Source organism: Semicossyphus pulcher, unplaced genomic scaffold, assembly GCF_022749685.1.
Source record: "Semicossyphus pulcher isolate SPU_LCO1_2020_fin unplaced genomic scaffold, fSemPul1.0.p SCAF_1, whole genome shotgun sequence".
NCBI lineage: Eukaryota > Metazoa > Chordata > Actinopteri > Labriformes > Labridae > Semicossyphus > Semicossyphus pulcher.
The window spans coordinates 14,668,036-14,692,666 of NW_027211603.1; the positions used below are offsets into that span (position 1 = coordinate 14,668,036).

A 24,631-nucleotide genomic window follows, 5' to 3' on the forward strand; every position below is an offset into this window, starting at 1 on the left:
TGGTTGAGTTCAAATGCTCATCATATTTAGTCATTTGGTTTACACTTGTTTTAAAAATTACATTTAAGCCTCAATTAACCCAAATGTGGCTTCTTTAAATATGGGGCCTTCAGGTTAATCAACATAATGAAGAGTGATTGGCAGCTGTACTCAGTCCAGAGAAGCCAATTATAACAGCTATGTACTGTTGACTGATTGAATCCATAGTAAAGCAACAACATTTCTGTACTCATCACATATGTTGTGTGTAAAATCAGTATTATTCAGTAAGTAACTCTAGCTGTCTCATTAAAGTAGACTTACTCTTACAATACATCCTTAAATATGTAACATGAATGATGTTACTCTCTACAGAAGTGTCTAACAAGCAGCTTTCTGTCGTTGTGTGTGACAGGAGTCCTGTAACCACCAGACAGAACCAGATTCAGTCTTTCTTCTGGACGAGTTCAGAGACAACAAACACCTCTACCTGCAACATGAAGTTCAGCGAAGAATTAAACCAAGAAGTCGAGGACATGGAGTGGGATGAACTGGTTTCCATTCTAAAGGAGACCATCTTGAAAATGTTAGATGGACCAGCTGACCCTCCACCTCCCACAACTACTCCACCTCCTACTTTCTCTGATGGGTTCGTGCTCAACGATCCCCCTCAGCTACCACGAAGTCAGGATGGGGAGTTTCTGGAGAACACCCCCCTCGAAGCTGCTCTGGAACTGTTCGGCCTGCAGAGCCCATTGGCCAGTCCCGGCTCGATGCTTACAACACTGTGTGTAGAGGACATCATGGAGCCCGATCACATGTGCAATAAGGATGATGTGCACAGCACGGAGCAGGTAAGATAACAAGCACAGGTTAAAATAGGTGTAAACATCATTTCCAGGTGTTTAGAGACCAGGTTAAGCAGACCTGGTTTAGAGAAAGCTACCTATAGAGTGTTTCATTAGAAACCGGGATACTATGGCATGGAAATAACTTACCCAGGTGTTCATGATATCAGGATACAACAGTGAACCAGGGTACTCCCATGATCAAGCATACAGGGATATAAATAACTAGGTTCTTGTTTACAATGTAAACATCATATCTGGAATAAGATCGAAACCAGAATTAGGCTCAAAACTGGGACACTAATGAGCATGTAAACACAGTAAATGCTGCTTTACTCATTGGGGTAATAGCACCCCAAGAGGTACTTTGGAATAGCAGGGTGTACTTGAGATTAAAAAAACTGAACCACATTTTATTTTATTATTATGCTGTTTAAGTTTGCGTAAATCCAGGTAAGATATTAAATAAAAGAAAAACAAGTTTAAAAAAATCAGAAATCAGAGCTTATGATACAAAATACCATCAGTAATAGTAAGAAGACTTATAAAGTAGATATCCATTGTGTTATTATGTTTTCTGTGTCAGTTTACAGTAAAGATTGTCTTTATAACATTATGGCTGGATATCCCCTTTCTCTCTTGCTGCAGGAACTGCCCTATAACCTGCCCGAAGATGAGGCTCCCACAACGTCAGCAGCAGCCGCCATCAGTCAGCCTGCTGCTGCTCCTCCTGCAGCTCCTCCACAACCAGTAAGACCACAGTTAAAATCGTACACTCTAAACTGTTCTGCTCACTGGGTTTGTAGCTTTGTAATTGAAGAAAAATATCGGTGCTGGAGCAGTCACAGCATAGAAAAAAAACACAAATGACTTACTTTGTCTTGCAACTCCAATTCAGAACCCCATTAGAAAAATTGCACATTTTAGGATTAGTTCAATAGAAGGTGGCTCTGTACACTCTTTGATTAGCTGTATTCATTTTTTATGATATTAAAATGTTTAGATAAATATGTGGGTGAGAGGATTTCTGTTGCATGAGTACAACCTATATTTAGAGATCATTTCAGCTTAAGAGTACAAGGATCTCTCTAAGCAAGCCCAAACATATTTTAAAGTGTTAAATATCTAAAACATACAGTTAAAAAAATGATAATTTTTCATAGTAAGTCAGGGTTGGAGCTAAAACATTTTTTATACTTACTACATGCTGCATGAGGCCCTGATTTGCTTGGCTGTTTTCACTGCATTCACCTAAACTTCATATAAATTCACTCTTCACCTCTGTGACCCTCAGCAATGGGTGCAATGTTGACACCTGGTGGACAGAAGACACCATTGCAGCTCTTCTTATACCCTCCTCTCTGTGTTTTTGTGTTTCTAGTTTAACATGGAACCAATGATTCCCCCTGAGGGCTTTCCTCAGAACCTGAAAGCTGTCGGAGTGCTGTAAGTAACACAAACGTGAATGCACACAAACACAGGAACAAACACACAGCTTCTGCTTGTGTCGCAACACTCACAAGCTCACACTCTTTCTGTCATGTAATTTTTCCATCTCTTTAGTAATGGACAAGTGTTGTACGAGCTCCCAGCAGCAGACTTCCCTGCCTCTATCGGTGCTGTTGCTATTCCCAGCACCACCAAGTCAAGGTAAGCTATGGTGAAAATGTAACTTACTTTTATTTTGAAAGGCAGCCATAGACAACCAAGACTATAATCGCAGGTGTATCTTCACCATTCTTTGTCCTCACAGTCTGACAGAGTGATAACACAAGCTCTCATCCTGTTTTTCCCCTATAGAAAGATACGGCGTGAAGAAACGCAGCCCAACGACAGGCCATACATAAAGAAGCCTCCTAACGCCTTCATGATCTTTATAAGGGAGCAGAGGCAAAATGTGCCCGCTGAAATTATCACAAGAGGGAGCGCATCTGTCAATGCCTTCCTAGCACAGGGAGTAAGTGTGTAAAAAAACATCTACGTTTCCTATTTTCAACTTCACATATTTACATTGATGTGACCTACAGTGTGCAATGTGCATGTGGAAGAGCTGACCTGTTGTGTGTGTTCTTTCTGACCATGTGTTTTCGTCTGTCCACAGTGGAAATTTATGACGCAGGAGGAGCAGGCCCCGTACTACGATCTGGCCGATGAGGAAAGACGTCTCCACAGTCTGCTGTACCCCGAGTGGTCCACCAGCGCTAACTATGTAAGTTCACCCTGCTCACACACAACAGATACATTAAAAAAAGATATATTACAATACCATTTAGTCTTTTCTGATACTGGTTTCTATACTTTTTTAAAATCAGGTTTAATTAATGGGTTTGTTTTGAAGAGTAGGATTATTTGGCTTCTGTTAACCAGGAACCAGGGACAATGATATCTATAAATGTATCAGAGGTATTTCTGATACTGGTATCTGTATTTTAACAACTCTACATGAAACACAGTCATGATGCTCAATGTGTTTGTTGTTGTTTAGGGCAAAAAGAGAAAGAGGGTCAGAAAGAGCTCTTCCACCACAACTGCAGGTATGAAGATATTTCACTGAATCACAGCAAGTTTTAATGTAAAATATAATCAAAGACTAGATGAGTGAACTGGTTCATGTTTTACGAGATCACAGACTGTTTAACAACATTTCACAAACTTTGTCAAATTATTTTATGAGAAAATCAGTCAATAGTAGAAATAGGTTTTGTGTGTTTGTTCACAGCTGTGGCCGGGCCTTCCTGGGCACAGACAGTTGCCATTGAGCCACATGCCATGCAGACAGGTGGGATGGAGCTGCAACACCTGCAGCCAATCCTGCAGCTGCCACACACGCAGACAGCAGTGATGGAGCCACAATACCTGCAGCCAATCCTGCAGCAGCCACAACCGGCGACAGCAGTGATAGAGCCACAATACCTGCAGCCAATCCTGCAGCAGCCACAACCGGCGACAGCAGTGATAGAGCCACAATACCTGCAGCCAATCCTGCAGCAGCCACAACTGGCAACAGCAATAGAGCCACAATACCTGCACCCAACTCTGCAGCAGCCACAACCGGCAACAGCAGTGATAGAGCCACAATACCTGCAGCCAATCCTGCAGCAGCCACAACCGGCGACAACAGTAATAAAGCCACAACACCTGCAACCAATCCTGCAGCTGCCACACACGCAGACAGCAGTGATGGAGCCACAATACCTGCAGCCAATCCTGCAGCAGCCACAACCGGCAACAGCAGTGATGGAGCAGGCCTCCTCATCACCCCAAGGGATGGATGCTCCTAACATGCCGGTGGTGAATATGATGGACCCTTCCTCATCCCGATCAGGCAATACAGTAATGCGTCCTGCGCAAAATATCTGGGTAATGCCGCCGACCACAAACACAGGTGCAATGATGGAGCTTCAACACCTGAGGTCTGTCCTTGTGCAGCTTCCAGACATGTCCAACCCCTGCACTGTACCTGTGTGCCACCGGTGTAACCTGCCTCAAGTATATGAAGAGGTCCCTGCGCCCCTGCCGGCTGAAACACCGTCCCCCTCCTCTCAGGCTGCACTGCCATAGTAGCAGCTGCCCTGTTCACACATGTGTCACTCTGACTTTTACACCCTTTCTTCTTTGAGTGACTGTAATTGTGTGTTTTCCTTCTGTGCTGTTGAACAGCATAAACTTGAATAAAGCATTACATCTGATATATATTGGTTACTTTATTTTGTAACTGTAGTTCACTCTCCAGCTTCTGAGATCATCAGCCAGGACCACAGCTAATTTCACTTCATAGAAATGTATTCATATCTATAATCCATGGATATCAAATGTGACACCTGACATGTCTGACAGACGAAGGATACGAACATTATTTCAAGTTCGAAGTATGTTGTAAGTAAGTGTTTACCAGCTTAGACAAATTTCACAGTCGGTCATTAATTCTTAAGGTGGTCTCTGAGTAAGTTCATTCACCAGGTCTTCCTGTTACACAAAGTACATGAAAGGTACCCAGTATTTTTTTCATCACTATATGTTTAGCAATATTGTTTACACAAGCCCCATTCTACGTCTCTTCTTCCAAAATACAATAATACTTATTTATGTAGCAATTTTGATTGATTAAAAAATATTCATGATTTAATTATTACCTAATGTTTTATTAATGTAGAATCTCCTAGTCTGTTCCATAGTAACTCACTGTTAACTAGTATTTAGCCCAATCAGGATTTTTAAGAGAAATACTTATCAACAAATTATCATTATTAAAGTTGTCCCCAATAAGTTTCTAACTCTTTTCCTAATTAAATAATAAATAACTTATCATTAGCTACCATGACAATTTATTACGTTACTCGTAAAACTAATACTTCAGTAATCAGTTTCATATGTGTTCCCTGTTGACGACTCAAAATGTTGTGTACTTCATTGTATAGTGTAACTCCAACATTTGACAGCATCTAAACTATATTTTTCTGGCGGTGGTTAAGGATGGCTCTGGATGATTTGGAAAGGATCTGATATCTCTCCAGGCTAACACCAGGCCTTGTATGCCCTGTAAGAAGAAAACATACCTTACATCAGATAAGAAATACCTCGTGGACAACACAGTTCTTTCAGAAGCCTCTGTGCGTGAAGGTTCAGGATCAGTGACGCTCACAATGCTCTTCTTTATGCTGTTGGTTGAATCCTCTTTCTCTTTATCCATAGGCGCCATGTCTGAGAATGTCACAATGAATAAACATAATTAACCAACACTAAATATTTTCCACAAAACGTATGTGGATATGATATCAATAAGACAGAAAATATGGATATAAACCCACGCTAGGTGACCCAATCAAATAAAATCCTCTCAGCATCATCACCTGACCGCTATCGTTAACTTGACTAATTAGCTACTGTAACTTTAACTAAAAAAAGGCTATATATTAATCATACTGTATTATATAATAAATATATAAGTATGTATGTTTTGATGGTTTAATTGTTGACACCTTTCATTTTTTAAAATAATTTTGCATATTCCTATTTTTCTTTTTTTAATAGTGTGGTATTACTAAAAAATATTTTATTTTGTTCAAAAATTTGATTATTTTTATACTCAAGCAACTCATCTTCCTGAAACTTTCACAACAATAAAGCCTTTGATTGTAAATTATTGTATTTTTTAATTGGCTATGAGCTTAAGCAGCCAGTTTAGTTACTTCTAAGGCTGGCCAGGTTAAAAATATAAACAAATAAATAAAACAAAACATTTGAAAAAGGGAAAAACACAGCCACGAAATTCGTGTCATACGAACAAAATTAGCCTCATGTTTCATGGTTCATTGAAAGCTGAATTTACGATTGCTTTCAGCAGCATTTGAATGCAGCAGAGCCGTCTAACAAACTAAACTAACCAAACTACATCGCAGCAGTCTGTCAGAAGAGGGAGCTAACGTTGTCAAAATATAAGCATACTACGCTAGCTTTACAGTTTTATTTTGCTAAACATTCTGTGCCACACTTACTATCTGAAACTAGTTAGCTTACGAACAATAGTCTGATACCAGACAGAATTGTTCACTTTGATTTGATTGTCAGGCTAAGCTAATAAAGCTGACAAGCTAACAAAGGAGAATAGCTAACGTCATGTTTAGGAACAAGTCTGCCTGGTTTTCAAGCAGTGTGCCTCAGAAACGTCAAAACATTTGGAGTAAGTAAGCTTTTTACGTCAAGGTTTCAAGGTTAAGTCAAGGTTTATAGGTTCACGTGAGCTAACCTACCAGCTAAATTTATCAACTGCTAAATGTTAACTGTAGTTTAACTAGTTAGCTTGTGGCTCATGAAAGAAGCTAATGCCACAACAGAGATTTTTTTCTAACCTTGTAGCTTTGGAGGGTGGGACTACTGCTGGTTGGAAAAAGGCAGATTACCTTTTCAGTGAGGATGCTACCTGTCCTGACACTCAGAGGTGAGCATGATTGAGAAAGGAGAAGCTGCACATTTCCTAATCCAGCAGATGGTTTGAAAGTCATTTTCTTTCATCCCTCTCAAAGCTATATTTCTGTTTCTTCTTCAGGATATTTGAGAGCAAGGATTACCTGTGGAATAAGGTGGTGGTTTTTCACAGCCTGTTTCTGTCGGTGTGTGAAAAGCGCCAGAGTGTGAAGTCCGTGTGCATCGGTCATTATGTGCTGCCTCCAGCCTCAGTGCAGGACGGTGAGGAGTGTGCTTGTTGGTTTGTTTTCAGACATGTTGCTTTCATCAGTGGTGACAACCCTAGAATCAGGACCCACAAGGAGGTCCTAAAGAAAATGTGGGGGTTTGCAGGATTGTCAACAAAATAGAAAATAGAAAAACATATTGCTTCCAGTAAAAAACAATTAATATTTCTGATTTTATTTTTTTTTGTTCTTGTAATTTTTAGATTGTTTTGTCCCTTCAGTCCTCTAAAAACTTTTCTTCTCTGTTTTGTTGAACCTATATGAACTCACAGACATAATCAACATGTGATAAAGGGTCAAGCCAAAAACGTTAGGAACCACTTAATGATTAATTTGTTCTGAAACAACCAGTTTCTGAAGTATAACTCACAGAATGCTTCTCTGATTATCATTTAAGAGGTGAGAAACGTGGTCGGGAGGTTGATTTGGGAGGGTGACGTTGAGCAGTCAGTAGCCCAGGTACGTCAACAGGATATAGAATTAAGCTTACAGTTATGCAGCAGATCAAGTTACTGTAATCACCTTATCTTTTATACGTTTTACAGAGCTTCCATACGAGATTCAGCTACCTGACTGATGATGAGTACAGTGAGTTCAGCAGAAGCTGGTATGTTAAGTTTTCACTGTAAATATTTGAAACTGAAACTTAGTAAACTGTAAGCTCTCCAGTAAACTCATTCACACTCTTTTATTGTTTTGCAGTTCTGAACAGTCTGACACAGACTCATCAGAAAGTGACTCCCCTTGCGGTCATAATCCTGAAAGGAAGATGCATACAGGTGAAACATTTATCAACAGTTACTGTCTGTTTTTTGACAACTGTCTGTACTTTTTGTCTAATAGAAAATTGGCCTGTATTGAAGGTGTGGTGCTATCCACATTTAGATTATAAAAGTATTTTTAACATGTGGTGGAAAAAGCGTCTTCTGTGCTGTTCAGTGTGTTAACATTACGCCTTTTTGTTGACACCACAGGGTATGTCGGCATGAACAATCTGCAGAAATATTCAGGTGATCTGCGTGATTTCCATCCCGGATGTTTCCGATGCTGCAACTGTAAAGCCCACTGCTGCTTGCGGCACACATGAGCAAACATTTACTGAATAAAAGATTGTCAACGAGCAATATTTAGGGGCTATTCAGGGGCTAGTTAGTTATTGTTTGTTTACTGTGTTGACATTTCTGACCTGCATTTACAGATTAAATAAAGGTGATCTTGTTTGATATTTTGTCCAAAATATTGCATTGTATCTTCTTACTGTTTGATCCCTCTGTGAGTAAGAAAACAGAAATCGACAAAAACATCAGCCTACATAAATTACATCCAGGCCAAAAGGTGATACATTTATATAAATCCTTTATTTAGCCAGGGGGTCCCATTGAGATGCAAGATCTCTTCAAGATGGCAGCACAAGCAGTTTCACATAAAACAAGCTAAGTTAGAACACATGCAGTACACAAAGGCAACACAAAGAAGGCATACAGGTAATAGCAGCAATATCCATAACAATTCCACATCAAGTCAAGGATTATGTACAACAGCACCTTGTTTCCTTCAGGGCAAAGACCCTACTGAAAAAGTGTTTCCAAAGTAATGATATTTTACTGCTCATTATATGACCAGGGAGTATAATAGGACAAAGCAGTTTTACGTATCTCAGAGCACCCCGGGGACATTTTAAATAATCTGAATATCAAGTGTTATAGTTACTGGTATGATAGGACAAAAGGCACGAGATACAAGTCGGTAGTTTATCTAAAATGTAAATGAGGATAAATAACAGGTATTTTTCTCCTCTGGTGTAGAGGAATCTAACCCAAAGATCTGTATGAAATACAGAGGTGAATGAGTACGCTTGTATGTGTGACAAAATGTAATGCTTTGATATCCCTTATTGATATTCTGCAATGCTACTTCATCAACAGAGGGGAACCTTGAGCATTACAGAAATACAGTCTTGGCATATGTTGAAAACTATAAATATATATCATATTTTAATCACATTACTGGTTAATATATATATTATTAATTTAGAACCAGGTGAACATTGTGAGCTGCCCTCCTGTTACTACTGTCCTCATCAAGAGACCAGATTTAAAGTATCAGCTCGGCTTCAGTGTCCAGAACGGCATTGTAAGTATCACTCTGTATTCTTTCTGTTATCCAGAGGCATCGAGGTAGGCTACATGATATGAGTTATATAAGCAAAAGGTGTCATTGTTCAAATATTACTACATTTTTTGTTGTGTTTTTCTCATTGTTATATTGTTTACCTTTATGTTTAGAGCATTTTTGTTTTGTCTTAGTTTAAGATGAATCTGCTCATTATTTTATATGCTTTTTATCAGATGCACTTAGGAAACACTATCACTGTAAATTGCTGTGTTGCCTTGAACAATATTTATACACCTTATACAAGGTGCTTGAACCCTGCTTCAAAAATCCCAATATGTGTAGAAAGGTAATGTGCAATTTATCACTTTTATTTTGAATGTGAGATTATTATTATTTATTTTGAGTGTCAGATGTCATCTTTGTGTCACTGCAGACCCTTTACCTTTTTAAATAGGATTTAATTTAATTAAATAATGTTTCCTTCTATGTGTGTGTTTTGCCTCTCAGATTTGCAGCCTGATGCGAGGAGGCATTGCAGAGCGAGGTGGCGTCAGAGTGGGTCACAGGATCATCGAGATCAATGGGCAGAGTGTGGTGGCCACAGCACATGAGAAGATCGTCCAGGCTCTCTCAAACTCTGCAAACACGCCAGCACTAGCTAGGTTGCTGTTGGATGCTAATTGTGGCTAACGAAAAAACACAAACTGCTATAAATAAACATTGCAGGTTTGGATGCATGTTTCTGTCGTCAAAGAAAGATGGATTCATCCTATTGAAACCTTGAAGTAGAAAGGATTTGTGAAGTTATTTTCTGTGTGTAGCAGGGTGTTTGAAATCATTCAGTATTTACTACTCACTATAAAGGGACCTCAGTGTAGAGGACTATATAGTGTACAAGATGGCAAATTGAAAATCTTACTGAAGTCTGCATCTAAATTCACCTGCACACCACATGAGGACAGATAAATCTTGTTGACTGACCATCGATTTTGCACTACTTTTTATGTTGCATGGTGGGATCATTTACGTCTGCTGTGTAGAAACAAGGACAACCAATGTCTGAAACATATTAAAGCAGGGCTGCTTCGAAAAAGAACAGAGACTTTTTGTGGTTTCTAGCTTTCAGATTTTACTTTTTTTTTTACTTTCAGTCCATGTGGAAACAACATGATCTTTACTAAAAAGACGTCCATCCATGGTCATAAATGTTAGAAAACCTGGTTTAAAAAGTATGGGGGCGTGGCAGATACAACTTTAATTGACTTTGCACAGACTGTGCCTCTGCACAGAGCAAAAGCATGTGTGACAATCAGCAGAGTGCAGCTCTAAACAGCGTGTTTGTATAGTCTGAGTCAGAATCAGTCACAATCATCAACTTGGGGCTACGTTCATGTGTATTTTCCAAGCCATTAACTAAATTTGCTTCTTTTTCAGACACCACATAAATGCATATCAATTATTAACAATGCATTGTAGTAAATTTAATCCTATAAACATTATGTGTGTGCATGCCTCGTAAAGCAAACTGATTGGATGACCCTATTTTTTCCATGAATGCTTGTAACTGCCTGACAAAAAAATAAACAAACAAAAATCAGATAAAAGGGTAGACAGGAAAAGATGGACTCTAAACTTGTGAGAGAGCTTAGACATTTGGAATTTAAATCTCTCGTGTCTCATATTCTTGTTTATAACTTTCCCTTAAGACTGTAACTTCCAGTAAAATTCAGAGGTCAGTGTGATAATCAGGCTATTTTGTTTTAAGAGTTTCTAGATGTTAATCAGTTTCACGCTAGAAAACTATTCTAATTATGTTTTTAACATGAGGAACAATGAGTTATGTACCCATCGGTGCAAAATATTAAAAATAATTGTAAAAGGCAACTCCAGAAAGCTCTTGGAAAACAAATCAAAGTACGACGTCTTTGACAGAACATGCTGCCTTTGTGAAGTTTAATGTGCAGTGGCACACCAAAGTAACAGTGTGACTGTCTGTCAAATACTGTTAGTTCAAATCTGTAAAATACACTATATTGTGTACAAACTGCAAAAACAGCACTCAAAGTATTCTGTGCATACTGTATAGTATTAGTATGCAGAATGGACAAACACATGATCTGTGTCCCATTTCTATTATATGTGATATTTCTAAGCAGGTTTTTACACTGAATACAGAGAAATTAAGCTGATCAATAAAAATCGAATTCATGAGGCATTTAATCAGACAGCTCCAGAAAAATGATTCAGATAAAACACTAATAAATCTTGCAGGAGCATTTTTACAACATTATACAGTTTAAAAATCATTTTAGTATATACTTGTAATATGTTGATTTCTTTTACATTAAGTGCAGAAAAAGTTTAAAGCTTAAAGATCCATATATAGTGCATATTACGTACTATTAGTCTGTAGTAAGAATTGGGACAAAAACACAACATAGTTTTTCACGTTCAGTCTCGAGCTCCCCCCAGAGCCTGCAGAAAGGTAATGCAGGTTCTATGAAAAAGAAACATGAAGAAGGAAAATGTAACATGTTTGTACTTAACTTTTTTCAATTTGAGGACTCACTACAGCAGCATGTGTAAAAGCTGCAATAGTTTCTAATCTAAATTGCATTTGATACAATAAAGAAAATTTAAATGATCAAATAATGTTGAGGACTCTCTCAGGATCAAAGTCCAGTGTGTGGACGTTCACCATCACGCCGAGTCACTCTCAGTTGGTCAGGTTTTTGTCAGTGCAGCGGGTGTGATCAGGGTTTCTGGTCATCCTTGTCACACTTCAACATGACCTTTATCCCTTGACCCTGATGCGTGGTCTCAAAGGCCTGGACTGCCTGCTCCAGAGGGAAACGGTGGGTCACGAGGGGCTTCACGTCCACTTTACCTGACGCCAACATGGCTATGGCCATCGGCCAGCTGCAACACAGCGAGACAAACAATTGGGATACATAGTAATCACTGTAGGGTATATGATCTAACTATAACTGCCTTCAGGATAGCTAATCTTTCTTAAAATTTGCTTCATAACATCTGCTTATAGAAGAAGACGTGTGATACACAGATCATTTCTTACGTGTTGCAGTAGCGGAAAACCCCTCTGATGTCCACTTCTCTAACAGCAGCATCGACAATAGGAAGAGTGGCCATCTCAGAGCCCAGACCCACCAGCACCACCACACCTCCGGAACGAGTCGCCTGAGAGCAAAACAAAAGTACATTTAACTGGGGTTATTTTTTCTACAGATTGTAAAAATAGCAATACCACATTGAAAAAAACACTGATCAGTGCAAGTATTATTGGCATTATTTACTTTAGGTTTCAAAACTAAAAGTACTCAATCTGGACAAATTGGCACTGTGCCGGTTTTATAATTACATGTTAAAATATTACTATTAATCTATAAACATTCAACATATTAAATCTGTAGAGAAACAAGTAGCTAAAGGTATAAAGTTGCATGAAATATTTATAAGCTCATCAAACTATAGGTAAGCAATAAATATACTGTTGTCAGTAGTGTATGCAGAGCTGCTTCATAATTCAGGGTGCCACTTACATAGATGGCAGTTTGAATGCAGCTCTCAACACCAGTGCATTCAATAGTGATCTGAGGCTGAGCGCCCAGCACGTCCGCTACTTTCTGGGCCATCTGCTGGGGTCCGTCTTCTTTCGTCAACGGCAGCTGGAAGTCTGCACCCAACTCTTTAGCCATCGCCAGGCGCTTTATGGACCGATCTAAGCGCAGCAGAGGTGGATTAAGAGACAAAAGGAAAAAAAAACTGAACAGTAGATGCAAGTTGTTGAGTCGTTAATTTGAATGTTAAAAAAAAAAGTGTGTTTTACTGGTGATGACGACTTGTGAGGCCCCCATTGCTTTGGCCACAACCAAACAGATCAACCCAATAGGTCCTGTGGAGAGAGAACAAGATGTGCCCAACTGTGTTGAGTGTCATACATATCTGCTAATCTAACACTGTAAAAATATATATTCTAATAATGTGACTTCAAACTTGTTTGAAGCTTAACAGGAGTAAATGTCAAAATCTTTACTTTGCAACTTTACCTGAACCTGTTTGACCTGCTGTTGCTTAACACAGCTGTTGGAAAGGTCCATCAGCTTGTTTTAATATATGAGGGATTGTTAACTATTAAGTCTCTTACATGGTAACTGGTTCAGCAGTTTTTCACTCACTAAAGTTCTGTTGAGTCACAGTCAGATTCTCACCATTGTGGTTACACCAGATTCCTGACTTGCACAGGCTTGTTACTCAAATAAAACGCAATCATGTCTGTTTATCAGACTGCAACAGGTTTTGAAATGCAATGTGTGGTATCGTGTTGATGTAAAACCTTCATATTTTAATACTTACTTTTAAAAAGAAAGTCGTTTAATTGTTTTTACCTGCTCCACAGATGAGCACGCTGCTTCCGAGCGTCACACCGGCTCTGCGACAGGCGTGGATCCCCACAGACAGAGGTTCAATAAGAGCTCCCTCTTCAAATGTCACATTATCAGGCAACCTGGGTAGTTAGGAAGAGTCACAATGTGGAAAAAAACAGAAGACAGAAAAGGACTTAAATGTTGGGCAAGGAAGTCAGTTGGCAATCAGAAATCATGCAGGTGTTGGGTAATCTGTGGTGAAATTGCATGAAATCCTGAACAAACTGTTACTTGTAACAGAAGTTGGCGTTGTGCGTGTAATAACGGCACAGGTTTCCATCATCTGGGGGTGTAGCACAGAAGAAGATGGTTGGAGACAAGTTATATCGTCCGTTTTTGAAGAACTCGTCCATGCCGCAAGGAACACCGGGCTCAATGGCGACTCTGTCACCTGTAAAACCACAATTTGAAGTTAAAGCACTGGATGGTAGCTGAGTATGAACTTGTTTAGACTAAATGACCCTTTCATTCATCTGATACACTGTTTATGACATTGCAAATTACACATACATGACATGTGATCAACTTCCCTTTTCACAGAATGGCAGATTGCCACTGTGCACACTACCTTTGGTATTTCCCAGCTCTGCCTCTGACACATACACATCCCTCGCCCACTTACCTGCTTTAAGGTGCTTGACTGCTGCTCCAACCTTCACCACCCGCCCTGACGCCTCGTGCCCCAGCACCATCGGTTTTGTAAGCACAAAGTCACCGATTCGGCCGTGTTGCCAATAGTGAACATCTGATCCACAGATTCCAACAGAGTGCATCTGGAGCAAAACATCTGGGTACAAAACAGGACAGTATAAACCGGCCTGTTTACAGTCATACAGAACATTTGCTACATTTTAATTATTTATTTTGTTCACAAATTCAGAATGAGTTAATGTTGGCTAAATACAAATCAAATGGAGAGAAAATCTGTCACAATTGTTTTTTTAAACTAGTGAACTGTAATTTTTATTTGAATGATTTTCAGAATGAATTAAATTAAATGCATTTAAAGTCATGCTAAAGTGAACTTGTGATTCTGAAATACACTTCAAATCCTCTAGAGCTATGAATCCATTCTCTGCAGTTGAAAATATTGTACTCCCAGGGAAAGTAAATGAAGGTGAAACAGAGCAAAAGGCAGCTGTAATTCATTTAAGTTAATATGAAATTATTTATTCTGAAATGCTTGTAAAAGTAGCTTGTAAATGGTTCAATATGTGTCATACTGCACCGTTAGGTCCTGGCTCCGGGACGGGGCGATTTTCCTTTGAGAAAATAAATAAAATCCAAATCAGGTTGCAGTCAGTTGAATTCATACAGGTTTTTAGTTATTGTCTCGTAGAAATGGTACAAGTTTGTGTCTGTCTCCTACCAGCCTCAGGTCTCCCTTGGAGTGCAGCACCACGGATAGATTTTCCTGCGCCATAACAGATGTACCAGTGAGAAGACAACGACAGGATGAAGATTAACCTGACAAATACTGAGTCCACGTCGAAAGACAAACAGCAGATTGTCTTCTCTTTCTGTCTGTGTCATAAGGCTCTACTCATTTCTCAATTTGTACTTCCTCGAGTCCTTACCTCCTATCCTCTGCTCGCGTCTTAGTCCCTCCCACCAGAGATGCAAGCGGAGGAGTCGAGGCAGCAGACATTTAACAACATTAGACATAACTACCTGTGTCACCAAACATCGTGCCCACAGATATTAATACATTGTCCAGTGTCTAAATACGCACACATGGACAATGCAGCCTCCAGCAGCAACAATAAGTAAATAAACATTTACAACAGAACTTTATTTGATGGTCAGCACACATAACTTTAATAAACATAAGATCCTGTCCCATCCTGACAACGGCGTGTCTGCAGATTTAAATAATTAATGAGTTACCTGCTCTGACTCATGCATAAATGTTATGTTTCTTTTCTGCTCAAACACAATCAATACGTCAGCAACAGGCTATGGAAACGTACAATAAAAAGGCCAGCCCTACAACAGTCCTCATAATGTAGGAGACAGTTTGTCGACTGTTTTTGATGAAGAAATAACAGCTGTGGGTTCGTCTAGTTCGCAATCTGTTAAATGTGAGACGCACCGCGGAGAACACCTGCTCAGGCGGAACAGAAGTCCCAAGAGCAGAGCCAGCAAAAAAGCTTCGGTTTTGTTTTTAAATTGTTTAACTGCTCGTTTATATGTATATTAAAAAAGACACATTTTTATTGAACTGTTTAACTGGTAGTATTAACCGGTTAAAATTCTTAGCGGTCGGTTAAGGGTTAACTGGTTGCAGTGCACATCCCTCCAACTCCTGAATACAAAAGCAACATTTACATTTGTGTAGTCCTGCTCCCGCCGTCGTTTTGAATATTCCAGCTGTGTTTCACGCTCTTTTCACGTCACGGGTGCTGAAGAGACTTCCGCAAAGGATACACCGGTGTATCCTCGCTCATAGCTCCTCCGGCAAGCCTCCTCGATTCTCGATCCTCTTTCCTCGAGATGCATTTTATGGCCCAATCCAAATCCCCACCCTAAAGCCTAAACGCTGAACACTAACGGACCTTACTGGCGTCAGGCATGCAGTGCGTGAGTCCGTGAGGGTTTGAGAACTGCATAAAAATGAGGAATGGGACACACGATCATGGCATCACACGTTGCCTGGAAACCAGATGGGCCATTTAATGTAATAAGTACAAAAGCTGACCTGCAGCATGTATTTGTGTATATATTACACATTTATATTTTAATATAAGATAAGCTTTATTTAATAAAATATCAAAAGTCAGAAAGGCATTCATGTTAATCATCTGCAAATATTGAATTGTTGTCACTTACTGATAAACATATTTGCGGTTCCCGTCACCGTCCATGCTCGCATTGTTTACATTTATTATTATTTTTTGGTCAAACTTTATTGAATCCTACTTCAATGTAAGAACATTTGTTTACATTTATTGGGGGGCTGGACAAGCACGTTCGTATACGTCACCAAGTTCGCTATGAACCCTGGGTAAGTCCCACAGGGATGTCTGCAGATATGCGGATTCACGGAAAGTACGTAATTTGGTGTAGTAAAGTCTGCATCAGAGCCCTCACACACTTGCTGATCTGACATTGGGACAGAACTAAGCACTCACGTACTTCCCTGGAACGCACCTCAAAGTCTGTGAGTCTGTGAGTGTGGAGATTGGGATTGGGCCTATGAACTGAGACATCCAAGATTGCACGGTGAGATCGATTTCCAGGTCACAGGCAAGAGGAGCGAGGAGACGAGGAAGCACAAAATAGAGAAATGAGAAAGGCCTAAAGTACAGGCAGTAGAGACAAAGCATGTACCAAAACAAAGCATGTGACTGGCCAAAGGCCCCTGGAACAGTCCATTTAGCATGGGGGGCGACCTCGCTGAGACATTTATCTGTACAAATAAAATTCACTTCTACTCTTCTGTATTTCATCAGTTTCAATTAATGTTACAGTTTTATTGACTATAAGTTACTACTTATAAGTTACTACCTGCATCATCAATATGCCGTGGTGTAATAAGCATAACAAAACTTTTAACTTCCGTCATCGTTGGCTCAGTCTGATACGATTGTCCAATGGAAAACAGAACTCAATTAAGTCGCGCCCACACGTGTAATAATAATAAGAATTTTTATTTATATAGCACCTTTAAAAACAACAGTTTACAAAGTGCTTTGACAAACAAGCAATCATGAACACAGTAGGGAACAAAAGAACCCAAACAACATGGATGATACAGCAAGATAATACAAGGTTAGTCCATCTGAAGGCAAAGCAAAAGGACCAAAAATATAAATATGTTAAAACATGGCAGAGAGGAAACAGAGCATCAAGGGTGAAAGGAATTAAAATCAGTAAAGGAAAATAAATTAAAAGAAATATATAAATATATAAACAAATAAACACAAACATCACATCACACATGACATTACACAAAAGCAAGTCTATAAAAGTGAGTTTTAAGAAGTGATTTAAAAGATGCCACTGAATCTGCGAGCCTTATCTCCTCAGGCAGGTCGTTCCAAGGCCGACCAAAGTAACCTGCTCCCGAGCATGTTCGAGATAAGAGATCAACCTGAACTCAGGCATCAGGTATCAGGTATCTTGATTTAGGAGCTCTGTGAGCAGATCGTGAAATGGAGGAGGGAGAAAGAGACTGGCAAAACACTTCCACTTTACTGTCTGATATTATAAATATATTCATGAAAGATATTCATCGTGCTTTACTGATATACATCTACTGCAGAGAATGATAAAAACAATGAAGCCTGAAGTACTTTTGTACTATACCATATGAAAGTCAGCATTCTTACTGCTCTAATTTGTGGTTTTATATTTATTTTTATTTGCTCCATAGTTTTTTTTTTTACTATTTGTCCTTCCTGCATTTGGCCGCTGCAGCTGAGTGGATTTTAGTTTGGATTATGTGTAATTTCTCATATCCTTCTCAAATCATAGTTTGTAAAATATGCCGATCAGCTGATGGCAGACATGCCTGTGTTTAGATTGCTCATTTGCTACAAACAACACCCCTTTAATGTGAACGCGCTCATAGAAACCCTGGGTTGACTTATCAAGTTGATAACAGCGTTGTGTGACTGCTCAGTGCGATATCCTTTGAGATCCTTAGAGCCAGATCAGGAAAAGAGACCCTGGGTATGTTGAACTCGCTTCGTAGTATAGGCCCCAGGACTGGGGTGACGCGATGTCTTCTGTTACAACCAGAAAGACGCCTTACTGCTGCATTCTGCACTAGTTGGAGGCCAGAGGAAAGGAGTGAGTCACAGTAATCTAGTCTGGACAAGATGAGTCTGTGGATTAGTTTTTCAGAGTCTGATTGGGAAAGTATTGGTTTTATTCTGGAGATAATGCGTAACTGGAGGAAGCATGACTGTACAACTTTTTTGATGTGTGTTTCAAAGGTAATATGAAGATCAAACATTACTCCTAAATTTCTGACAGCTGGCTTTATATTTGCAAAAAGGGCACAGAGGCCTGTGGCTTAGAGTTATGTGGATTGAACAGTATGCCTTGTGGAAAATGTTGTGCCATCCAACAGTTGATGTCACTGAGACAGTCTATTACAGAAGCTAGGCTTTAGAGTCCCCAGGTCTCAAAGGAAGGTATATCTGTGTGTCATCTGCATAACAATGAAAAGAGACGTTGTGAAGCTGGATTATATGGCCGAGTGGAAGCATATAAATAGAAAATAAAATTGGACCTAAAACTGAACCTTGCGGTACACCACAGGTTATTTTAGTAGAGGAGGCGTAATTACCTATGGTGACCGAGTAGGTTCATTCTAGGACGGTCAATTAAAATGCCATGATCCACTGTGTCAAAGGCTCACGCTAAAGTCTAAACGGATTAAAATGGCGCTATCCCCCCCGTCTGCTGCTAAAAGAAGGTCATTGGTTACCTTGAGGAGGTCCATTTCTGTACAATGTTGAGCTCTAAAAGCCAGATTGAAATTTCTCAAAGAGGTTGTTAAAAGACAAAAGATAAAAGTTGGGTTGAAACCACTTTCTCTAAAATGTTTGATAAAAATGGAAGTTTAGAAATGGGATATGATTTTGGATAGAGAGTGCAAGGTTACAGGCTCAAAACTGCTAAAATAACTGTGAGTTTTTCCTACTGGCATGTAAAATGCGGTCTGGCTGGGTGATTTGTTCCCTTATATGCTTGACTTTATTTGTAAATGACATTAAAAACTTTTCACACATCTCTTGCGAGGCATCAGTAAGATGACAGGGGGAGGGGGCGGTGACAGAGCTTAAAACCTTAAATAAAATTCTGGGGTTTGAGCGATTTGCTATAATCAAGTATGATCTATGATCAACTATAATTGAATAAAAAGATGCTTTTGCATCTTTAACTGCCTTTTGATAGTTCTGCATTGTGTCTTTCCAGATGTCATAAAATACTTGTTTTCCCCCATTTGCGTTCCTTTCTTCTACAGTCTCTTTTTAATACATGTGTGGACACAGTACACCATGGCTGGGGTGCTCTGTTTGACTTTGTGTCTCTGTAAGGAGCAACAGAGTCCAGGACAATTTGACAGGTGTGATTTAAACAGGAGACCAGCTCCTCTGTGGGGGGTTGCTTCAATAAGAGGACTACAGTCTCCAGGGGTCAATGTCATGTCTCACCAGATTATAAAGAAGTTATTTTTAGTTATAACATTATGGCAAGTAAAAGACTTGTTATATTTAAAAGACCAAAGTTTGACGGATTGCAGTTAAAGGCTGGGGTCGGTGGAGGTTGCAGGCAGACCTGGATTAAGTTGTTATGGTTACATGGTTGTGCAGGTGGCACAAGAAAATTACGTCTAAACAGTCTACTGGTGATATGGACAGGAATAAGAAATTCACTGCTATGGTCATACCGACATGGCGGGTCAGTGACAGCAGAGGGCGTAATAGATAGAAGAAAAGCTATGGCAGGTGTGCTGTGTGAAATGAGGGCGTGCACAGGGTGCGTGGTTCTGAGGTGAGACGAGAGAGGGAGGTTTGGCTGTGGGTGTGTGCCGAGTGCCGACTGCCGAGTTAAAAGTCATGTACATGGAGAGGACTGGACTGCGTGCTGGATGTTACCTGAGAGCATTTAGCTGCCTTTCGTGGTTTGGTTTTTTAAAGAGTGAAGCACGATTCAAGAACAAATTAAAATTGTCAATAAAGACCAAGTCCTGAGATCTGCATGCGGACTGAAGCTGGGAGTGCAGGGCAATGATATGGCTAAATCATTCAGGTCCGCGATCAAAAGTTGGAATGGGGCCTGAGATTAAAAAAACAGACTTTCCACTGTCCTTTAAAATGTTAAAAAGAAGATTAAAATCCTTTTTGGTGCTCTCAGATTGCCCACGGGAGGTGGCGTTCGTACCTACATGCAGCACAATTCTTATGATAGAGGTTGGGAGTGAGGACAGAGGGCTCAGAAGTTTCTTCAAAACGACAGGGACAGTGGCACGGGGAAGTGTTCGAAATGCCATGCTATATCAGCAGTACGTACTGATTTGGCCAAAATGTAGTATGTGGTATGCAGTATGCCAAAATTACCTGGATGTCGAACTGATTCGGAGAAATTCTCCAGCATGCATCGGACCAGTCTACCTCACCGACTGGATCCCACAATGCAAAGCGCTGGAACGTCACAGCGGCAGTTGAAATTGGCCAATCACATGCTTTGTTTTGGTACCAACCCCACTATTAGGAAGTCAGCCCGCTGCTGCTGTCTGGACTTTGACACAGACAGAAAGAGAAGACAATCTCCTGTTTGTCTTTCCACGTGGACTCAGTATTTGTCAGGTTAATCTTCATCCTGTTGTTGTCTTCTCACTGGTACATCTGTCATGGCGCAAGAAAATCTATCCGTGGTGCTGCACTCTAAGGGAGACCTGAGGCTGGTAGGAGACAGACACAAACTTGTACCATTTCTACGAGACAATAACTAAAAACCTGTATGAATTCAACGGACTGCAACCTGATTTGGATTTTTCATTTTCCAAAGGAAAATCGCCCCGTCCCGGAGCCAGGACCTAACGGTGCAGTATGACATATCGAACCATTTGAAGTGTATTTCAGAATCACATGTTCAATTTAGCATGGCTTTAAATGCATTTAATTTAATTCATTCTGAAAATCATTCAAATAAAAATTACAGTTCACCTGTGTAAAAAAACAATTGTGACATATTTTCTCTCCATTTGATTTGTATTTAGCCAACATGAACTCATTCTGAATTTCTGAACAAATACAAAAATGTAAATGTAGCAAATGATCTGTATGACTGTAAACAGGCGAGTTTATACTGTCCTGTTTTGTACCCAGATGTTTTGCTCCAGATGCACTCTGTTGGAATCTGTGGATCAGATGTTCACTATTGGCAGCACGGCCGAATCGGTGACTTTGTGCTTACAAAACCGATGGTGCTGGGGCACGAGGCGTCGGGGCGGGTGGTGAAGGTTGGAGCAGCAGTCAAGCACCTTAAAGTAGGTGAGTGGGCGAGGGATGTGTATGTGTCAGAGGCAGAGCTGTGAAATACCAAAGGCAGTGTGTAATGCAGTGTGCACAGTGGCAATCTGCCATTGTATATATTGTATAATAATAGTAAAAACTGTCATGTATGTGTAATTTGCAATGTCATAAACAGTGTATCAGATGAATGAAAGGGTCATTTAGTCTAAACAAGTTCATACTCAGCTACCATCCAGTGCTTTAACTTCAAATTGTGGTTTTATAGGTGACAGAGTCGCCATTGAGCCCGGTGTTCCTCGCGGCATGGACGAGTTCTTCAAAAACGGACGATATAACTTGTCTCCAACCATCTTCTTCTGTGCTACGCCCCCAGATGATGGAAACCTGTGCCGTTATTACACGCACAACGCCAACTTCTGTTACAAGTAACAGTTTGTTCAGGATTTTCATGCCATTTCACTCCCTTGCCCAACATTTAACGAATCCTTTTTTGTCTTCGTTATTCTTTCCACATTGTGACTCTTCCTAACTACCCAGGTTGCCTGATAATGTGACATTTGAAGAGGGAGCTCTTATTGAACCTCTGTCTGTGGGGATCCACGCCTGTCGCAGAGCCGGTGTGACGCTCGGCAGCAGCGTGCTCATCTGTGGAGCAGGTAAAAACTATGCAACTAACAAATTAAACAAGTCTTTATTTTTATTATTAAGTATAAAAGTAGTTTTACATCAAGATACTTTAGACTGCATTTCAGAGCCTGTTGCAGTCTAATAAAAATACATGATGTGTTTTATTTGAGTAACAAGCCTGTGCAACTAAGGAATCTGGTTTATTCTGTAGGCATACTAACAATGGTGAGATACTGACTCAACAGAACTTTAGTGAGTGAAAAACTGCTGAACCTTAACGCACCATGTAAGAGACTTAATAGTTAACAACCCCTTATATAGTGAAAACAAGCTGATGGGCATAAGCACCAGCAGGTCAAACAGGTTCAGGTGAAGTAGCAAGATTCAATTTGAACACTTATCGCGTATTTTGACATTTACTCCTGTTAAGCTTCAAACAAGTTTGAAGTCACATTATTAGAATACATTTTAACCCTTTTACAGTGTTAGATTAGCAGATATATATGACAGTCTCCGAAGTTGGACACATCTTGTTCTCTCTCCACAGGACCTATCGGGTTGGTCAGTTTGGTTGTGGCCAAAGCAATGGGGGCCTCACAAGTCGTCATCACTGGTAAAATACATGTTTTTTACTAACATTCATCTTAGCGACTCAACAACTTGCATCTACTGTTCAGTTTTTTTCCTTTTGTCTCTTAATCCACCTCTGCTGCGCTCAGATCTGTCCGCAGAGCGCCTGGCGATGGCTAAAGAGTTGGGTGCAGACTTCCAGCTGACAGTGACGAGAGGAGACGGACCCCAGCAGATGGCCCAGAAAGTAGCGGACATGCTGGGCGCTCAGCCTCAAATCACTATTGAATGCACTGGTGCTGAGAGCTGCATTCAAACTGCCATCTATGTAAGTGGCACCCTGAATTATGAAGCAGCTCTGCAAACACTACTGACAACAGTATATTTATTGCTTACCAATAGTTTGATGAACTTATGAGTATTTCCATTTCATGCAACTTTATACCTTTAGCTACTTGTTTCTCTACGGATTTAATATGTTGAATGTTTATAGATTAATAGTAATATTTTACCATGTAATTATAAAACCGGCACAGTGCCAATTTGTCCAGATTGAGTACTTTTAGTTTTGAAACTTGAAGTAAATAATGCCAATAATACTTGCACTGATCAGTGTTTTTTTCAATGTGGTATTGCTATTTTTACAATCTGTAGAAAAAATAACCCCAGTTAAATGTACTTTTGTTTTGCTCTCAGGCGACTCGTTCAGGAGGTGTGGTGGTGCTGGTGGGTCTGGGCTCTGAGATGGCCACTCTTCCTATTGTCAATGCTGCTGTTAGAGAAGTGGACATCAGAGGGGTTTTCCGCTACTGCAACACGTAAGAAATGATCTGTGTATCACACGTCTTCTTCTATAAGCAGATGTTTTGAGGCAAAGTTAAAGGATTTATTTTGCAGGCAGTTATAGTTACCTCATAAATCCTAAAGTCATTACTGTGTATCCCAGAGATTGATCTATTGACTCAATTGTTATTCTCGCTGTGTTGCAGCTGGCCGATGGCCATAGCCATGTTGGCGTCAGGTAAAGTGAATGTGAAGCCCCTCGTGACCCACCGTTTCCCTCTGGAGCAGGCAGTCCAGGCCTTTGAGACTACACGTCAGGGTCAAGGGATAAAGGTCATGTTAAAGTGTGACAAGGATGACCAGAAACCCTGATCACACCCGCTGCAGTGACAAACACCTGACCGACTGAGAGCGACTCGGCGTGACGGCAAATGTCCACACACTGGACTTTGATCCTTAGAAAGATAACAGACAGATGCACTAACAACAACACTGTGACAGACAGCTCACCGCTGCACCACCGCAGTTATTAGCATAGTGGTACGAGTAAATATTTAATGGTGCTCAACATTAATTAATAATTTAATTTTTTTTAATTGATTATCATTTACAATTTAGATCAGTTTTAAATTATTGCAATTTTACATGTGGCTGCTGTAGCAAAAGAGAATTAAAATAAAAAAAAGTTGAATATAAACATTACGTTACATGTTCCTTCTTTATACTGTTTTTCATCTTCAAAGAACTTGCATTACCTCGCTGCAGGCACTATGGGGAGCTAGAGCCTCAAAGTAAAACATGACCGTGTTTTTGTCCAAATCTTTACTACAGAATAGTAGTACATAATATGCGCTACATATTGATCTTTAAGTAAACTTTTTTTGCTGTAAATGTAAAAGAAATCAGCTTATTACTAGTTTATACTAAAATGATTTTTAAACTGTATAATAAAATCAAATGCCTTAATGAATTAGATTTTATTGATCAGCTTAATTTCTCTGTATTCAGTGTAAAAACCTGCTTAGAAATATCACATATAATAGAAATTGGACACAGATCATGTGTGTGTCCATACTGCATAC

General features: G+C 39.8%; 3 protein-coding genes across 3 annotated transcripts; 2 read left to right on the forward strand and 1 right to left on the reverse strand.

Moving 5' to 3' along the window:
• Positions 1-6,443: 6,443 nt before the first annotated feature.
• On the forward strand, positions 6,444-8,105 carry terb2 (telomere repeat binding bouquet formation protein 2). The gene is made up of 7 exons (XM_069659761.1): positions 6,444-6,507; positions 6,684-6,765; positions 6,874-7,013; positions 7,416-7,477; positions 7,564-7,625; positions 7,721-7,797; positions 7,993-8,105. The coding sequence occupies exons 1-7, from the start codon at positions 6,444-6,446 to the stop codon at positions 8,103-8,105; spliced, it is 600 nt and encodes a 199-aa protein (XP_069515862.1).
• Positions 8,106-10,188: 2,083 nt separating this feature from the next.
• On the reverse strand, positions 10,189-15,115 carry LOC138585082 (sorbitol dehydrogenase-like). Its single transcript, XM_069657320.1, has 9 exons — positions 14,948-15,115; positions 14,807-14,840; positions 14,201-14,365; positions 13,810-13,969; positions 13,540-13,658; positions 12,981-13,046; positions 12,694-12,872; positions 12,210-12,331; positions 10,189-12,052 (listed from the first exon to the last, which is right to left on the reverse strand). The coding sequence occupies exons 1-9, from the start codon at positions 14,999-15,001 to the stop codon at positions 11,887-11,889; spliced, it is 1,065 nt and encodes a 354-aa protein (XP_069513421.1). The 5' UTR covers positions 15,002-15,115; the 3' UTR covers positions 10,189-11,886.
• Positions 15,116-20,835: 5,720 nt separating this feature from the next.
• Positions 20,836-24,322, forward strand: sord (sorbitol dehydrogenase). The gene is made up of 9 exons (XM_069666890.1): positions 20,836-20,998; positions 21,103-21,136; positions 21,423-21,587; positions 21,835-21,994; positions 22,107-22,225; positions 22,744-22,809; positions 22,916-23,094; positions 23,463-23,584; positions 23,756-24,322. The coding sequence occupies exons 1-9, from the start codon at positions 20,945-20,947 to the stop codon at positions 23,919-23,921; spliced, it is 1,065 nt and encodes a 354-aa protein (XP_069522991.1). The 5' UTR covers positions 20,836-20,944; the 3' UTR covers positions 23,922-24,322.
• Positions 24,323-24,631: the final 309 nt, after the last annotated feature.